General features: G+C 43.2%; 1 protein-coding gene across 1 annotated transcript in view; it reads right to left on the bottom strand.

Moving 5' to 3' along the window:
- Positions 1-917: 917 nt before the first annotated feature.
- The window catches only part of TARBP1 (TAR (HIV-1) RNA binding protein 1), a 58768-nt gene continuing 41626 nt past the window's right edge, over positions 918-18059 (bottom strand). The window contains exons 23-30 of the mRNA XM_040967884.1: positions 13982-14068; positions 11255-11451; positions 7374-7455; positions 5438-5609; positions 2112-2297; positions 1859-1983; positions 1512-1648; positions 918-1296 (exon numbers count right to left, since the gene is read on the bottom strand). Of these exons, the coding sequence (XP_040823818.1) occupies positions 1104-1296; positions 1512-1648; positions 1859-1983; positions 2112-2297; positions 5438-5609; positions 7374-7455; positions 11255-11451; positions 13982-14068 (1179 nt within the window). The 3' untranslated portion in view covers positions 918-1103. The remainder of the gene's footprint in view (positions 1297-1511; positions 1649-1858; positions 1984-2111; positions 2298-5437; positions 5610-7373; positions 7456-11254; positions 11452-13981; positions 14069-18059) is intronic.

Genomic DNA, 18059 nt, shown 5'->3' with positions numbered 1-18059 from the left:
GCAGATCCTTTTCGCTCTGACACTCTGCTTTCAAATAAATATTTAAAAAAATAAACACTTGTATGGGAAACAAAAAAGGAATGAAAATAGTCTAAGCAATTCCAAAAAGAATTAAGTTGAAAGATTCATATAACATGAATGGGCAAAGGGTATGTATAGCTTAATAGAAAATTCCAGACACCCACAGGAAAACAGTCAACTTTTGAACAAAGGCAGTTCATCGAGGCGGTTAAAAGATGATCCCAGAAAAACTGGATGTTAAAACATAACGAGAACAGTGCACCCTCACATATGCTTTGCACCTTACACAAAAACTAAGTAGACCACAGACCCAAATGTAAAGCTAGAAATCTTCCAGAAGAAAGTAGGGGTGTGTTGGCACAGCTGGTCAAGCCTGCATGGAGACTGCCCACTTCCCATAACAAGGGGCCTGGATCAAGGCCCGCCTTTGCTGCTGCTCCAGCTTGCCAAGGCACCACGTTCTGGCTCCAAAAAGTTGAATTAGAGGCTCCTGGCTCCCAGCTTGGGACCAGCCCAGCTCTGGCTGTTGTGGTGAGCATCTGGAGAGTGAACCAGAGGATGGAAGATCTCTCCCTTTCTGACTTTTTGAACAACTGTGAGCATCACAGCTCAACAGGGAAGCTTCTGGAGTGGCAGCAGGGAGAGCTCCCTAGCCACATATTTGGGGGACTTCTCTGGTGGGAGCATTCAGATCTCAGCACCACCATGCTCCCTGGCTGACCCACCCACCCACATTTCTGAGAAAACCAGCTTCTGAGAAAGAAAGAACTTCTCAAAAATATCTTGCCATCGCTTCTCTACTTTTTGGCTAAGATCAAATGTAAAAATACCCTCCCCCAAAACAAATACCTTGTTTTATTTGTACAATTGCTTAGAACATATTATTGAAGAAGCCATTTAGCTAAAAGTGTTTATTTAAGAGAATAATATATAGTCAGATACTTAAGGCACATGAAACAGTGTTGACATTCATTCCAAGAAAAACCATACAAACCATCCTAGTAAATTCCAGAAATCCATTTCATCTGTTCACATAGTTTCAAACAGCAGAGGCTCTGCCCACACTGGCTGCCCAGTGCATGTCACGTGAGGCACACGCTCTTGCGGGGGGCTGCCACTCCTGCATGTCTGAGCAGCTGCTGCCGCGTGTACTCCCAGATCAGCAGGGCTCCACTCACATGCACATTCAGTGAGCGGACAATGCCCTGTTGCGGGATTTCCACGCACACGTCCAGCTGCTGGATCAGATGGGCGGGGATCCCTTCACGCTCATTCCTGATGGAGAAGCCGGGAGAAGAAAGGTTAGTTTCCCGTAATCATTCTTTCCTTAGAGACTCAGACCAACGAATGAAGTTGGGCTAGGGGGCCCATTCATCAGTCAAGGTGTAACCAAAGTTACTCCCTGGCTCACTGTGTTCACCTGCGCCCACAAATGCTCCATGTCAGGAGAACCAGCTGAGGTTGCTCTCAGGGTGCAGGTGGCCACTCACCCCAGCAAAAGCAGGGACTTCTCAGGAAAGCAGTACTGGGTCAGGTTGAAGCTTTTGGCAGTTTGCTCCACTCCAATGATGGTATAGCCTTCAGCTTTTTTCTGTTGCAGGTAATCAATTAGCTGAGGTGGTCTTACCTTTAATATTAGTTCAGAAAGAGCAAAAATATTATGAGTACAGCCATACTCTGAGTAAAATGAGAGTTTTTTTTTTTTTTAAAAAAAAAGCATTTTAAAAAGGAAAAGAGCTATAAGTTGTAAACAAAATTCTCCCAACATCATATGCTACACATTACTGCAGAAGGACTCACACGTGAAGACAGAACTTTAGTGAGGACTCCCACCCACCTCCACCAGAGGAAGCCACTGTTCTGCAGAGACGCTGAGGTGCTGGAACTGCTTGTCGCTGACGCACTGAAGATTGCCCACAGCCAGTGCCGAGGCCCCAAACACCTCACAGGTCCGACACAGCCCTACACACAACAGCCTGGAATTATTAGGGGTGCTTGTGCTGCAAGGCTCAGCTCCACAGAGGCCTCTGGAGCTCCCACAGTGGGCTGCCCGGAGATCTAAGCAAGCTCCTGGAAAACTACAATCTTACCTCCCAAGTTGGTTGCTTTATCGATGAGAGAGGCCACCACGATCAGTCTACTAATGGACTTCCCAAGTTTGGCAGCACGGTCCTGAAACACGAGCTCCAGATCTGAATCAGGCACATTATTTTTCCATGGGATAATCTTCTTCTGAACATCAGAAAATTCTGCTTCTGCTTCGCCTGAGCTAGGGCCTAGGCAGGAAAAGAATCCCATGTTTATAAATGAGTGTGAATCTAGATACAAGCATTTATTTACAATAATATGTGTAGGTTTGAGAGTTTGACATAATAGTTCAAAATGAGATCTCTTCAATTACACAAAGCTAACTGAATAACTTCAATTGCCAAACACAACTGCCATGTTTAATAATGATTTTAAGAGGCTAGTGCTGTGATACAGGGGGCTAAGCCATTACCTGCAACACTGGCCTCCTATATCAGACCACCAATTTAGTCCCAGCTGCTCTCCTTCTGATCCAGTCTCCTACTAATGAGCCTGGGAAAGCAGTACTGAAAGATGGCCCAAGTACTTGGGCCCCTGCCGCCCACGTGGGAGACCAGGACGGAGTTCCTGTCTTCTGGCTTCATCCTCGCCCAGTCCCAGCCCAGGTGTTGCAGTCATTTTGGGGGTGAACCATCACATGGAAAATCTGCCTCTCTTTTTGTCATTCTGCCTTTGGAATAAGTAACATAATATTAAAAAAAAAATAGTGGTTTTACACTTTCAACTTCAGCTCTACTAACCAATATTCTGACACATTTGTTCACATTTTAGTATATCAGAAATTGGGAAGCATCCTACAATCAACAGACTATTCCTTTGTTAACTTTTGTTTCTGGGCAGTACATAAAATAATGTTTACTAAAATATAGTATATTAGAGTTTCTGTGGAATTACTATATTCCTAGAAATAATAAAATTTCTATCTTTAAGTAATTTAGAAATACTTAGTGGGAGGTAATCCTTCTAAAATGAAAGACATTCTCTAAAGCAATTCCCTTGTGACCAAACCAGTGAGCACACAGACTGTTCTGAACCTGTCTTGACTGTAGAGCTTTGGTTTCTGTCACAGAGGGCCGAAGCTCCCTGTCAGGGGCGCTTCCTCAGCTCTGTCCTGCTCCAAACTAATCACATAGCTCATGGTAACAGTGCAGGCATGACAGCATGCACACACAGAAACAATGACTAAGGTGCCGAGGAGGGAGTGAGGGTGGGTAAGGATTAAACCCAGAAAGGCTTAGGAGTTTGCAAAGAGGGCTTTTGTAGTGTCTCAACAGGTTAATCTTTGCGTGGAAGTGCTGCCATCCCATATGAGCATCAGTTCATGGTCCAGCCTTTCCATTTCTGATCCAGTTCCCTGCTTATGGCCTAGGAAAGCAATAGAGGATGACCCAAGGCCTTGGGACCCTGCAGCCACATGGCACAGCCAAAAGAAACTCCAGGTTCCTGGTTTGGATTGGCTCATTGCTGCATCTGAGGAGTGAAAGAGCAGACGGGAGATCTTTCTCTCCATAAATCTTCCTTTCAAATAAAAAATACACAGTCTTAAGAAAAAAAAACTCTACAAAGCAGACTGTAGCCAGAGCATGTGGAAGGAAAACACTTGGTAAGCAGCTGGGACCGTGGTACAGGTCACAGCCTACAACAGGAAGGAAGAAAATGGCTTGAGCTAGGTGAGAAGGACCCTGAATTTAATTTAATTAATTAATTAAAGATTTATTTGAAAGGCAGAGTTACAGAGAGGTGGTGGTGGTGGCGGGGGGGTAAGGAGAAGGACAGAGAGAACAATGGAATGAAACAGAAGCTTTAAAAAGCGAGCCCACACATCTGTAGCCAGCTAGAGAACAGAAAACAACCCAGGAGAAAAGACAGTCCCTACAACAAATGCTGTTGGGAAAATTGGATATGCAGCTGTAGAAGCACTAAGTTTCACCTAACACAAAAATCAGCTCTTGGGCCTGGAGCAGTAACCTAGTGGCCAAAGTCCTTGCCTTACACACACTGGGATCCCATATGGGCACCGGTTTGTGTCCCAGCAGCTCTATTTCCCATCCAGCTCCCTGCTCATGACCTGGGAAAGGAGTTGAAGCTGCCCCAAAGCCTTGGGACCCTGCACCTATGTGGATGACTTAGAGGAAGCTCCTGGTTTCAGATCAGCTCAGCTCCAGCCATTGCAGCCATTTGAGAAGTGAACCAGCGGATGGAAGATCTTTCTGTCTCTTCTCTCTATAAACCTGACTTTCCAATAAAAATAAATAAATCTTTTTAAAAAAATCAGCTCTAAATGGATCAAGGATCTAAGCCTAAACCAGACACTATCAAATTACTAGAGAAAACTATCAGCACCACCCTACAAGGAGTAAGTGTAGGCAAAGACTTCTTAGAAAAGACACCAAAAGCACAGGCAGTTAAAGCCACAATAAACAAATGGGACTACATCAAACTAAGATGCTTCTGTGCAGTAAGGGAAGTGGTCAATAGTGAGGAGGAACCAACAGAATGAGAAAAAAATGTTGCACACTACACAACAGAGAGGGCTAATATTGAGGATCTACAGAGTTCCAGAAACTTAGAACAGCAAAACAAGCAACTCTGTTAAGAGATGGGCAAAGGACATGAACAGATAATTCTCAAAAATGAAACTGAAAAGGCTAATTAGCCACATGAAAAATGTTCTCAGGTTCCCTAGCTATTAGGGAAATGCAATAAAGATTACACTGAGGTTCCACCTAACTCCACTGAGAATGACCTACATTCAGAAATCAGCAAACAACTGTTAACAAGGATGTGGTAAAAGGCACCCTGATCCGCTGGTTATGGGCTGCAGTCAGCCAGAATGGGAACAGATTGTAACAGTGACGCAAGAGATGGGAAGAAGGACAGCAATCCTAGTAAGAGGGTTTGTGGTGATTTTACAAATGGAATAGAACGGCTTGAATGCGAAGGCAACAACCAGAAGGTAAGTGATGGAGAGAATGTGGGTTTTCAAGAAAGGGGCCTGGGTACCAGCAAGGCAGGAGAAATACGAGTAGGGCAGCCCGGTGTCCGTCCAGCCCAAGAAGGGACAAGAATCAAGAGCCATGCTTTATTCCTAAAAGGGGTCAAGAAGATTCCATCATCTGGGCCTTCTGAACATTTACACTTCACTATAAAGCAAGTCAGGTTCTCTTTGGTTTTATATAAAAGTAGTAGCCATTTTAATGACTTTTGCCTCAACAAAAAAGCAAAATTTCTCATGAAAAAACAGTATTATCAACAACCTATTCTGAGTAACTTCTACCACTAAGCCTAAGTACTCAAGGAGGGGGTGTAAAATGAAGATTCTTCTTACCCATGTCTTGCTGAGACCAGTCACCAGGCTTCAGTTCACGAAGCTGAGTCTGAGAATGGTACCACTGAAATCCCACATCTAATGGGATGTCAGTGAAACCAGTAAACTTGTCCACAGTGATCCATTCATCCTCCACAAGGCCTGCGAGGCGTGGTAGGATATAAAATATGGTCTGAAAAGAGAATTGTTAAGTCTTAATTCCACCTCTTAAAAAGTAACAAATAAATGATAATTATAAGAATTACCATCCTTGACATATTCCCCCAAAATACGATGATTAAATTACATGCTTTCATTTCCATCAGGAGGCCATTGTCCTTAAGCATTTTTTAAACATTTCTAAGAGGTTAGGGGGTTATAGCAGGCATTCCCAAGAGCAGAGCATCTGCTCCAATCCTTCCAACGGAATGCAAGGATCACTGACTATATCTAAGTTCTGTGCTGCCTTCTGGCTGGACTATATAACTGGCTGGGTGAAGGCAGCCTTTCGTGGCCTCAAGTCCCTCATCTGTAAAACAAGGACGAAGTGTGTTTCAGATAACCTGTGAAGGTGCTCTGAGAGCTCGCCAGTGAGATCACTCAATACTCAAGCACTGCTCCTTCCCTTCTCTTAGTAAAGAAAACCAACAACCAGCTATTGGACACCGGCAAGGGGGCAGTTAAGCAGCAGCCTCCTAGGCAACTCAGAAATACAGTTGCAAATGTACAGCTACGTGCCTGTCTACGTGCAAGGTTCCAGCCCTTGTATGGCCTTCTTTACACCAGCCACACTTGGGACAAATTCAAATCAGAACAATGACTGTGAAGAAGTGCTAAGTGGGTGCTAGGTCCAGCTCCAAACACAGAGACATGGTTCTTGTGAACCACTGCCTCTCTTAACTTTAGTTACACATAAAAGTCGTCATTAATATCATGAAGGGAGAGTAAGTTACATAAAATACATGAGTGGGAGGCAGTCCAAGGCAGAAATGAGGGAAATGGAAATGCAGCACTTACTGGAGAATGGAACAGAAAAGCTGACTTAGCACTAGAGGGTTAGTTAAGCCGTCCCGCAGAGAGACGTCAGACAGAGCATTCTGGGCGCTAAGGAACAGAGCAGAGCAGTTAAAAGGCTTGAGAAATCTCAAGTAGTATTTGTAGCGAAGCAGCCGAAAACGCACCTCAGGAGCCTATGGTGCGTATTTCACAACATATGTATCTTTCTGTTTTAAAAGGCCAATTGGTAATGCACTAGAAGATTGCTTATGCCCACTAGCTGAAGTTATCAATAACTACAGTACTTACAAGTTCTTTAAAAGAAAAAATGCTAGGTCAATTGTTTCAAATTCAAAGGCAGTGGATTATAAATATACATGAAAAGGAGAGACTACATTACTATTTGTATAACTTTAATTAAGTTTACATATTGAACTTACAGATTGTAAGGAACACATCTATAGCTCTTTAAAAGGTATAAGCACATTCTGTTACAATTAGTGAACTGGTACATCATTTGCTGCACAACTTTCATTACCCAAAGAAAAAAATATCATTGGCAAAAGAGTTGAATTTTTTTTTTTTTTTGCTCTTTAACAACGGGCTTCAGTACAATAAAATCTCACCTGCACAAATGTTCTCACTCATTTCCTTTTAATGTCAGAACAGATTTCTGTTCAGAGTTAAATATTCCCTTCCAGAGTTTACAAGCCCGACACTGCCTGAGAAACAGAAAGTGAAAATGACTAGCCAGTTTTTTTCACTGCTTAAGAGTGAAATGCAAGCAAGTCATCTGTATCAAGTCACAAATTTACACTTAGAACTTTAAAAGGATAAGGTGATGTTTGCAAGCAAGTGACAAAAAGTTAACCTCCTCAAAACCATTCAAAAACTATGGCAGAAAGGAAGCATAAGGGTGGAGACAGCAGGAGAGCGTTTACAAATGATGTCCTCTGCTCACCTCCAGACAGTAATCCTTCAGTGGGTGAAACGTGGAAAAGAAGAAATGCTCTTGGATGCGCTGCCAATTCTTCTTGGCATTCCTAAGGATTGAAAATACGACATGAAGCACAGACAGGTGCAGCAAGCCTGGCGAGGGGGCAGGGAGGTCAGTGAAGCACCTTGCACATGTGCTGAGGGACTTAGAAGGAATGAAAAAATGCTGTGAGTTTTCTCTTAAGATTTATACAGGCATATCTCCCACATGGACATAGTTTAAAAATGGAACCTTATTAAATATCATATTTTGAAATGGAACTCAAAAGATGAACAAAGGAATTAATCTTTAATAAGTCATACGAAAGCCAACAATTCAATAAGAATAAAACCCAGGTCTGCAAGCTTTAGTTTTATAAACATCAATTGAGAAGAAAGCAAAGAGTATAAGGAACTTCAAGCCACTGACCAAACACAATGGGCTTCAAAAGACAGCTATCACAGCATTTCAGAACCATTGAGACCTTGGGCAGAACCCTCAGAGTGTGCACCACATCGGGACCCTGGGTTGGTACGGCATGGCCATCCACAATTCCCAGGTACTGGGGTGGTTGGGAGGCTGGGTATGGCCTCTCCCCTTATCTCCCCCCTTTCCTCAGAAACAGGAAGAATAGAACATTTGGAAACAATGACCACACCACTTTCTCCTAATCCTCAATCCTTCCCACCCTAATCAATTATGTAAACATCATCAGAAATAAGAATTTAAAATTTTTTTTAAAAAGACAGCTGTTACTTGCTTCCAATAGTAAGTGCCACTTGCACTGGAACCCTTGTCTGTCTCTGGCAGTGAACCCCGCAGGAGAGAAAACCACTATGTAAAGTCAACGTTCCTACTCCAAAGGTTCGCAGCACCACCAACTTATTTTCATAAACTAGACATATATAATAAGAACAGGATTTCAATTCATAACGTTTGGCAAGCTTTAAGATGTAAAGGAGGTAGGCATACAAATCAATTTATATAGTTTAAAATCATACAGTTTAAAAGTCAGAATCTGCAGCCAAAAGCCAAGGAGCAACTTCAAGACATCATTTTGGCTTGAGTATCCTGCTCTGATGAGCTTGTCTGCTCCCTCTGAATCTCCTACACACGCCCCTCACACCCTTCTCCATATCACAGAGGACCTGGGAAGAGATCTTTAATCTTCCTCCTTTCCCACGGTCTTGCCGCTCTTCCTGGGGCAATGCCTCCCAGTGTGTGTTCTAGATCCCATTCTCTTAGGACTTCCTCTACCCCCTCTATTTTCCCATTTAGTCTAGCCTTTCCTTTAGCTTATTCAAAAGGTGTTCATGGCTGATCTTTTAAAAAATACATTTATTTTTATTGGAAAGGCAGATTTTACAGAGAGGAGAGAGTGAGAGAAAAAGAAAGACAGATTTTTCCATTTGCTGGTTTACTCCCCAAGTGGCTGCAATGGCCAGAGCCAGGCTGATCAAAGCCAGAAGTCGAGTTTCTGCTAGGTCTCCCACATGAGCACAGGGTCCCAAGGTTTTGGACCATCGTTCACTGCTTCCCCAGGCCACAAACAGGAAGCTAGATGGAAAATGGAATAATCAGGACGTGAACTGGCACCCATATAGGATCCCGGTGCGTCCAAGGCGAGGATTTAGCCACTGAGCCACTGCACCAGGCCCCATAGCTAATTTGAAAAAAACAAAATGGAGCTGTCATTGTGATGCAGCAAGTTAAGGTACAATCTACAATACCAGCATCCTGCAATCTACAGTGCCAGTTTGAGTCTTGGCCACTCCACTTATGATCTAGCTCCCTGCTAATGGCCTGGGATAAACAGAAGGAAATGACCCAAATCCCTGGGCCCTTGCCTTCTTCATGGAACACCTGGTAAAATCTTCTGGATCCTTAGTTTGGCCTGGCCTAGCCCCAGTAGTTGCAGAAGAGAAGAAATGATCTTTCTGCATCTCTCTTTCTCCCTCTTTCCTTTCCTCTCTCTTTGTAACATTAAAAAAAAAAATACTGCAAAATCAAACTGGATGTAATTTGCAAATTCAATGACTTCACTGGCTTCTTAGTTCACTGCATATGAGGTAACCTCCCTCCCCATCCCTGACCTTCATGGTCCTGCACTGCTCTGCCCCCTCTGTCATCCACCACTCTGGTGTCACAGCAGTCCTGCAAATCAAGTCCTGCCCCAGATGTTTCCAAACCATTTCTGCTACCAGAAATCTCTTTTTTCTACTCTTACTTGCCTCATCCTTATTCATCCTTTAAAAAATGTTAATATCATGTTACTTAAAGAAAGGCCTTGCCCAAATTTCTCAGAATTCATCTGTATTTGCTTATTACAACCCTTCTTTCTGTATGATTTATCTTAAAGCTTTTTATTTGCATCATGTCTTTTGCTACTAAATGTATCCAACTGGGAACCATTATACTTAGTGAAACAAGCCAGTCCCCAAAAGAAAATAAGCATGTTTTCCCCTGATTTGTGAAAATCAATTCACAGAGTACAAAAATATCATCTATATGAGAAAAACTGACAACCTGGGATCCAATTATTGCTTACAGTCTTTGTCTACATTCCTGAGAACAGCAGACTGCTTTGTGTTGCTATCTTTACTTAATCAAGTGTTAAGCCTGTGATGGCAAAGTGAAATGAAACTATGCCATTGTGAAAATTAGGGGGAAAAAGGAAAGAAGGGAAAAGGAGGGTGGGTGGAATGGGGGGCAGGAGGGAGGTGGGGTGGCAAGTACCACTGTGCTCCTGTATTCTGAAATAAGTAAAAATCTGTTCACTTTCCCTTCTCCTACTATGTTAGTTCTAACTTACTTAAACACATTTGATCGCTTCTCATTGCTGAAATGAACAGCTGTCTCCTGAGAACCCGACACCTTTCCTACCTCCTTAATCACTCAATGCCTCATTTCAATAAATGATTCAAAAGTTAGAAAAGGAAGATGGTCATGAGCCCTTTTGGTGACCAGCGAAGCACCCTCATTTAGCCCCCTATGAAGCCACATGATTCATGAAAGGTGTCACTGATGTCACCTGCCAGCCAAATGATCAGAGCAAAGCCCCCTACCTGTTCCTGGTTTTTCAAAACACTATTATTCCATCTGCCTGATGTGCTGCTTCCAGCTTTTATCTATCTAGGTATATAAATTAGTGACTGCATTCTAAATTTCTACAGAAAAGTTTTACACTGACTGATTTTTGCCCGGGTCTTGGTTATAACCAAAAATCCCAGCATTCCTGGGTGGTGATAATCAATGGTAGCAAAAAAGCAGAACACGAGCTCCAAGTTGAGGAAGCAAGTTGAGACAGATATGAAGGGATGCTTAGGATGCTGTGGTGGCTGGGGTGCTTTGACAGAGGTGGGAAAGAAGTGAGATCTGTCTCAGAATCATCATGGGGAGACCTGCACACCTCCCTCACCCTGTCCTCGGCAGTAGCATTGCACCTGCTTGATGTGGAATTTCTGCCCAAGGCACTGGGGACAAATATCTCCTCTGAGAGACAGGGCAGGCAGAGCTGAGAGGCTCGTAGGAGCACACATTTCAGAAGGTGGCACTGCTTCTCAGCAGTCCTCTGCCAACGGAAGGCAGTGCCTGGCCATACAGAAGAGTCACCTAAATATAAAAGATCATCTGTAAACTAAAGAGGAACGAAAGGGTACTGGAAGGTCATGGTGGGTCTGAGAGCTCAAATTGCCATTAGATGCCACACTCACAATGAGCTGCCTACACTCGGCCTGCTGCCAGCTCTGCTCCAGCACAGCAGGATGACCAGAGGCAGTGGTTGGCAAAGGTTGCCAAGTGCAGGCCTACTCCCACCCTCTGCAAGCTACACTTGGAGGAAAGTGACAACTCTGCATAGCACTTACCCAGCTCCGTGCATGCTCTCCACCTGACTGAGACTGGATTCAATCACAGGAGCCAAAGCATCAAATTCTTCAACACGTAAGGCTTTGCACATGTTCCAGATTTTCTTCAGTGCCATTAAAGCATACAGCCGAATACTAAAGTTGTGATTGAAACACCACTGCAGCACAGTAATAAGCGCTTGCTTCAGAACTAGTTTCTGCAGAGAAAGGGGACACATTCTTCAACATAAACCTGGGTTATTTTACTCCTGCCTGTTTGACGAGAATTGTATACAGAAGATAAAGTTGCTGATAGGAAATATTTTGCTGGTTTTGCAGGCAGGGTTTCTCATTGCTTCTTCCTGAATCCACTGGGGACACCGGCACTCATGGCTCTGTGGTTTGCACTTGGAGGGCATTTTCCCATGTATTCCAACACCTGGCTAATTTGCACCTCTTTTATTGGGGTTTATATCCCCAACTATTTATTCAGTCACTTGTTGATATCAGCAGGGGCTTGGGATGTTCATTTGAATCACTGGGCTGTACTCCAATACCACTTAAGTTTGTTGCACACAGTTTCAGCTTTGCACTGTAATCAGTGCATTCAGCTGCCTGTTGGTCCCTCTGCAAGCCTATACCACATCAGGCACGTAGGCATAAAACACCTCACCTTTTTGATTTAAATAAGATGCTATAAGCTCATCCTGTGTAGGTCCAGTTCCAGTTCTAGAATCATTTATCCAAGAGCCCTGTTCCTTTCACTAAAGAATGGTGTTAGAAGCCAAAAATCAGATCTGCTTATATCAGAGTTGTAAATGATGGTGAAAACCCACACTAGTTCTTAATTGGGAATGTCCTTCTGTGGCCCCTACTCTGAAAAGTTCCACTGCTGGATTTTCATTTTGTTCACTGTTCTTGCTGACAAGGTTGACTGATAAGATCAGGATGACAGCACACACAGGAGCAGAATTAAGAAAAGTACTTTTTTTCTTGACTTTTATCTACTACAGAATATTGAGTTGAGAATATTGTATGGCAGCTTTATATCTCAGACTACTTAACACAGATCCCATGTACAGGTTAGGTTAACCTGCACACTCTAAAATCAACAGAAACTCTTACATGACTGTTTCTAGGAAATTGTCTTTTAAATAACCTACATTAATCTAACAGTTGACTTTACAAACTGGAAACTTTGGCAAAGTAAACCAGTTTGGCCTTTTCTTGGGTATGTCAGCTTAGATTTGTTTTTGTTTGTCTCAGGAGATGTGGAAATTGAGTTTATTCCATTCTACTCATCAGCATTCCTTTCTGGATGCTTACTCATCAGCATTCCTTTTTGGATGATTTGAAAATTAAAAGCAAAACAAAACAAAACCCTACAAGATATAAGCTATAGCAAGTAAAAAAGGGCTTACATCAGATCTAACATGGACATCATCAAAGATGAATTCATTTTGAGAAATGCCTAAACTACTCTCAGGCCATCTGCTTATAGTGTCTGGTCTGGTCTACCTTTCTCCAGGAGTCAGTAAGCACATGTTGAAATCAGAGAAAAAACATCTGAGGCTTATCTGATGCTAACTAAAGCTTTCTTCAGGCCTGGTGTGACGGCTCAACTGGCTAATCCTCTCCCTTCAAATGCCAGCATCCCATTTAAGTGCTGGATCATGTCCCTTCTGCTCCACTTCCCATACAGCTCTCTGCTTGTGGCCTGTGAAAGCAGCTGAGGATAGCCCCAAAGCCTTGGGACCCTGCACCCATGTGGGAGACCTGTAAGAAGCTCCTGGCCCCTGGCTGTGGATTGGCTCAGCTCCCACTGTTGTGTCTACTAGGGGAGTGAACTAGCAGATGGAAGATGTCTCTCTCTCTGTGTAAAAATCTGCCTTTCCAATAAAAATAAATAAACCTTTAAAAAAGCAAAACCAAACAAAACCTAAACCTTTCTTTATCTTACCAGAAGGTGTGAACATGTCTTTCTCTAGCTCTAACACAAATCTCCTGGCTAGCAGACACAATAAGACACCACCAATTTAAGATGCTACCACTTGAGAGGTGAAAAACAGTGGGTAGAAGGGAATGTCTTGAAATTGATGAAAAATATTAACAAAAAGATATACTAGAACATTTTGAAAAATTCAAGGAAACCCCTTTCCCTCTACATTTTTATGTTACTTTCAACACTTACTAGCACTTCTTGTTTCACACTGTTTTTACTTAGAACTTACAAAATATATCAGCAGGGTCTTTTCTGTACATTTAAATGGAGAATCTGCCCTTAGCTGGTTTCCTAAATTCTTGCCATTGTGATTGATCAAAATAAGCTAAGCTTTCTCCTTACTTGTACAATAACCACAGGGAAACTGCTCTACACCTGAGAAAGGCTGAAGAACTGCACTTTACACTGCGTAGTGCCCCCAATAGCTTTACAATTCCCTCTGCATAAGCATTTGCTAAACAGCTACTATTCAGCCAAGGACTGCAATAAAAAATCCTAAACAAGAATTAATGTGAAATTAATCATTTGTAACAACAAAAACTACCATTAACATGTCGAGAATTGTGATGTGTACTCAGGCATTCGTTAGTGTGTAAGTGGGTAATATCTAATTGTTTAATCACATCTAATATGTGTGCACGTCAGACGAACAGTGGAAGGAAAAAGGAGAAAATGCAAAAAAAAATGATATAAATAGATAAAATTAATTTTTGATCATCTAAACTCTTCTGACAATATTAACTCACCTTTTCTGGAATATTTTGGGTAATGACATCCAAATGAGTCAAAACTGATAAAAACGTACAAATGCTTGTTTTAATTTTTTCTTCACCCTGAAAAAATAATCAGAGAAAAGTAAAAAGTTAAAAAAGGCTTCCTTTGAGGTGTGCTCATGCAAGGCACCGTGCTAGACTCTTCTGAGGGAATGAACGGGAGGCAACTCTTTGCTGAAGCAGCCACTGGGTCGGGACTGAGAAGGAACTTTCTGGAGAGGAACTCCAAAGACTGCACATAATATAAAGTTCTGCACAACTCAACCATGAGCTTGTCACTGAGGGGCCAAGAGTACACTCAGGGTTTCAAGGTGGGGAGAACAGCCTTGGAGAAGAGCCAAGCAAACAATGGCAGGAAGGAGTTAAAATAGGTGAGAATGAGTAAGATAAGCAAAGAAGCAGGGACAGATGGCAAGAAGAGGTGACAAGAAAAGCATGGCACACCAGTGACAATGATGAGGCTCAACAGAAGATGTTAAACAACTACAATGAAACACTTCTCAACATCAGTGACTAGAATAACACATTCTTCAAGTAATAATGAACTTAGGGATGCCAAGCAGGAGGAACAGTTCGAAATAGATCCAAGAGGTGTGCCCACTGATGGATTCCTTGCTGTAACTAGCAGCTATCTGATGTCTTCCATTATGGAAATGAGGGAAAGCAGCAAGTGACAGCAAGAGACAGGGTTCTAGCTTCCATGGAATTTACAACCTATCAGGAAGAGAAGCAAAAATCAAATTACATCAAATTTCTGGTTGGAAGAAGCACCATTCATGTGCTTCAAAACCTACAAAAAGATCTAACTGCTCAGAAAGGTAACTTCTTTCCTGTTGTCACCTCAGCTGACGGGACAAACTTGAGTGATGCAGTTCACGTTCCAACAGACATCAAGTGCAGTCAGGCCCAAACAACAGAAAAAATCAGGAAGAACAATGCTCTGCTGACATGACTATGTTTCACAGAGTTCTGAAGAGACCTGGAATGGTATTCTCAGAGGAGCTGGGGCTAGAGGAAGGTACAATGTCACACAAGACCTGCAGGTCGCTCTTAGAAGTTTGATCATCATCCCAAGAACAATACTTCAAGCAAGCAGGATAACCTGTTCAAATAAATGTTCATTTTGGAAATCCTGCACTGGCTGTGATGTGAAAGGAAACTAGACCCAAACAGAGTTTACAGGCAGCCCAGGGAGAAAGCTGTGTAGTAGATAACAGCAGTTTGTACCAAGATACAATGGGAGACACAGAGGATGGACAACTTGATAACTCCAAGGGGCTAAAACTGTGGCATGTAGAGTCCAGGCTGGTGCAGCTGCAGATGGTGGTGCCATTCATGATGGAAGGAAGAAGCTCAACTCTAGGGAAAAACATGGCACTTGGAGCTAAACATCAAAGCTTCAAATCAATGGTTAAACAATCAAGAAAAACAGCTGCAACAAGCGTCAGCAAACTTACACTGTATGGGGCCCCTAGTCTCTCTGCTACCTCCACTCAACTAACCACTTGGGTACAAATGCAGCCACAGAGAGTCATTCAGCACACAGATCTGGCAATGTTGCAGCAAATTCTGCCAGGCCAACTCCTGAATGAGAGTGCAGGGCAAGATGTCCAGAATGGAAATAAATTAGTGAACTGGTCATTACAGGTAATAACTAAGCCCACAGCTTAGATAAGGGTCCCTGGGAAAAAAATAGGAAAAATAAGGGGGAGAGAAATAAGTCTAACCCTTGAGAAACTAGCATAATAGCTGCGTAGGGAAGAAAAGGCCTGGAAGACATAGAAGGGAGAGGAAGAACAGAGGGGGCAGACACAACTGGGAGTGTATGTCACTAAAAGCCACAACAAGGGACAGTGTGAATGTGGCCAAAGAAAGAGGGGAGAAGGCTGGCAAGTGGCACAGGGCAGAGTCCCACATGAGCCCTCAACAACAGTGCAATAGATAGGAAGCTGGTGTGCAAGGGATGGAGGATGGGTTAGGATAGGATACAGGAAAATGGAGCTAGGGAACACAGACATCTCTTTCGGGAAATCTGCCTGCAACATGGGAGAGACAGTGGGTGGTTATGGATGCAAAGCTATTTGCTCTAATCACTCACAAAAAGCAGCTATGATTTAAGCATACTTAACACCAACAGAACCATTGTGTCAAGGACAGACCAAGGATAGAAGATGACGAGAAGTCCCTAAGAAGGTAGGAGGCAAGAGGAAAGCAGGTAGGAGGCAGGAGGAGCTGCCGAATAAGCTCAATTCCTCTGGAGCAGAGGGGCATAGCTACATCCCTCATGGGAAAAAGAAGGCAGGATTGCATATGGATACAGAAAAAGATGGATCTGTACAATGCCTGTTGAGAAGACACAGCTGTTCCTGTGTGATTACTTCTATCTCTCAGTGATAAAAGAAGGCAAGGTGATCTGCTTTAAGAGGAAAAGGGTGTTTGGAGACAACTGCCTCTTTCTTTAGATATCTATCCTGAATCTGCTTTCAAATCTCTCAGACCATATAAGTCATAGGAAAAGGCTGAAAATGGCAGATACTCCAGTTTCCCAACCTCCCTGCTAATAGGCAAGGAGGCATCTCACCTGGTCCCAAAGATGCCTACCCCAAATTCTACGCTGCAGTCCAGCTCTCAGGTGGCTACAGCAGGAGCGCTGCTCCACTGGCACCACCCGTCTAGTGGGTGAGTTCCCTGTGGCTGCAGAGCAGAAAGCCGTTGAACCCATTTGGGTCCCAGCAGTGTCCTAAATCGGCTCTGTGGCCTCCCAGACCTACTAAATTCTTTTAAAACTCTTGCTGGATTCCATCAGCACAACTTTTCTTTGCTCACAACTAAAATATCCTGACTTCTGGCCCCAGGAAATGAAATCAGATATTTGAAGACTATATCCAAGGCCTAATTGGAGGCAGAGGAGAATAAGCAAAGTAGAAAACTTAGAATTGCTGGTGCCACTGCTAATGCATGAGCCTTAGCTGTCTTGGAAGCTTTGGTCGGGGAGATTCAGAGCAGGGTCTATCCTCTGAGGGGCAGGTACAAACCAGAGTAATATAGCCATGAATGTGAGAAGTCATCCAGCAAAAAGGACACATTTTTTTTCTTGTTAATCACAGACATGAAGAGGAAGGAAAGCCAGAGGAGGCACTTCGGCACAATGAAAGAGAATGCAGCTGCTGCTGTTGATGGTGATGTACGGAGGCCAAGCCGGCCAACTTAAGGAATGATGGACATGGAAAAAGGGGACTGGGCTGACAATCGAAGTGACGACAGAGAAGGCCTGTCAGTGGGCAGAGATGTAGAGAACCAGCAGTCACAATCTATATGGCAAGGGGATTGCAGAAAGAAAGGCAGCAGGTGAAATAACAAGTGCTTAGGAAACCACCCCGCCCCACCGTGAGGGCTGGGTGAAAGGAGAAACCGACTACAATTGACAGGTGACCTGCATCCTGCACAGGGACCTCAGCCAGATGCATGGTCATCAGCTGTAGAGAAGGTGAAGGGGAAGGCAAAGGGAGGCATTCCTCAGGGTGCTGCGAACACAGCAGGCAGGCCACGGGGACTCAGGGAAGGCAAGAACCACCCAACAGTAAGGCAAGTCTTTGGATGGAGAAGCAATAGGGAGGAACCAGTGAAAAGTCCCCTGAGAAATACAAGGAGGACACAGAGACAAAAGCAGAGAGGACAATGATGATTTCCTCTCCCTGAAACAGAAAGGAAAAATTTTAAGGAAAGTGTCTGATTTTCATTTCCATTTCTATTTTCATACAAAATGGGTGATTAAGAAAAAAGGACAAATTTGAAAATGAAAATATTCAAGGCTAGGCTTTAGAATTGACTCCCAGAGCAAATACATCACTTGTCAGGAAGATGTAATTATAAAATTGATCATTAATCCTAATACCAAATCCTTAAAAATTACTGATGGGGTTGATGTGGTGCAGTGGATTAAGCAGCTACCTACAACACCAGCATTCCATATCAGAATGAGGTCTGAGTCTCAGGCTGCCTCCTTTTCTGACCCAGCTCCTTGCTAAGAGGCCTGGGAAAGTAACACAGG

This window comes from Ochotona curzoniae, unplaced genomic scaffold (genome assembly GCF_017591425.1).
Source record: "Ochotona curzoniae isolate NIBS_2020 unplaced genomic scaffold, NIBS_Ocur_1.0 scaffold_4683, whole genome shotgun sequence".
NCBI classification, from domain to species: Eukaryota; Metazoa; Chordata; class Mammalia; order Lagomorpha; family Ochotonidae; genus Ochotona; species Ochotona curzoniae.
This window is presented reverse-complemented; position numbering and strand designations above follow the sequence as displayed.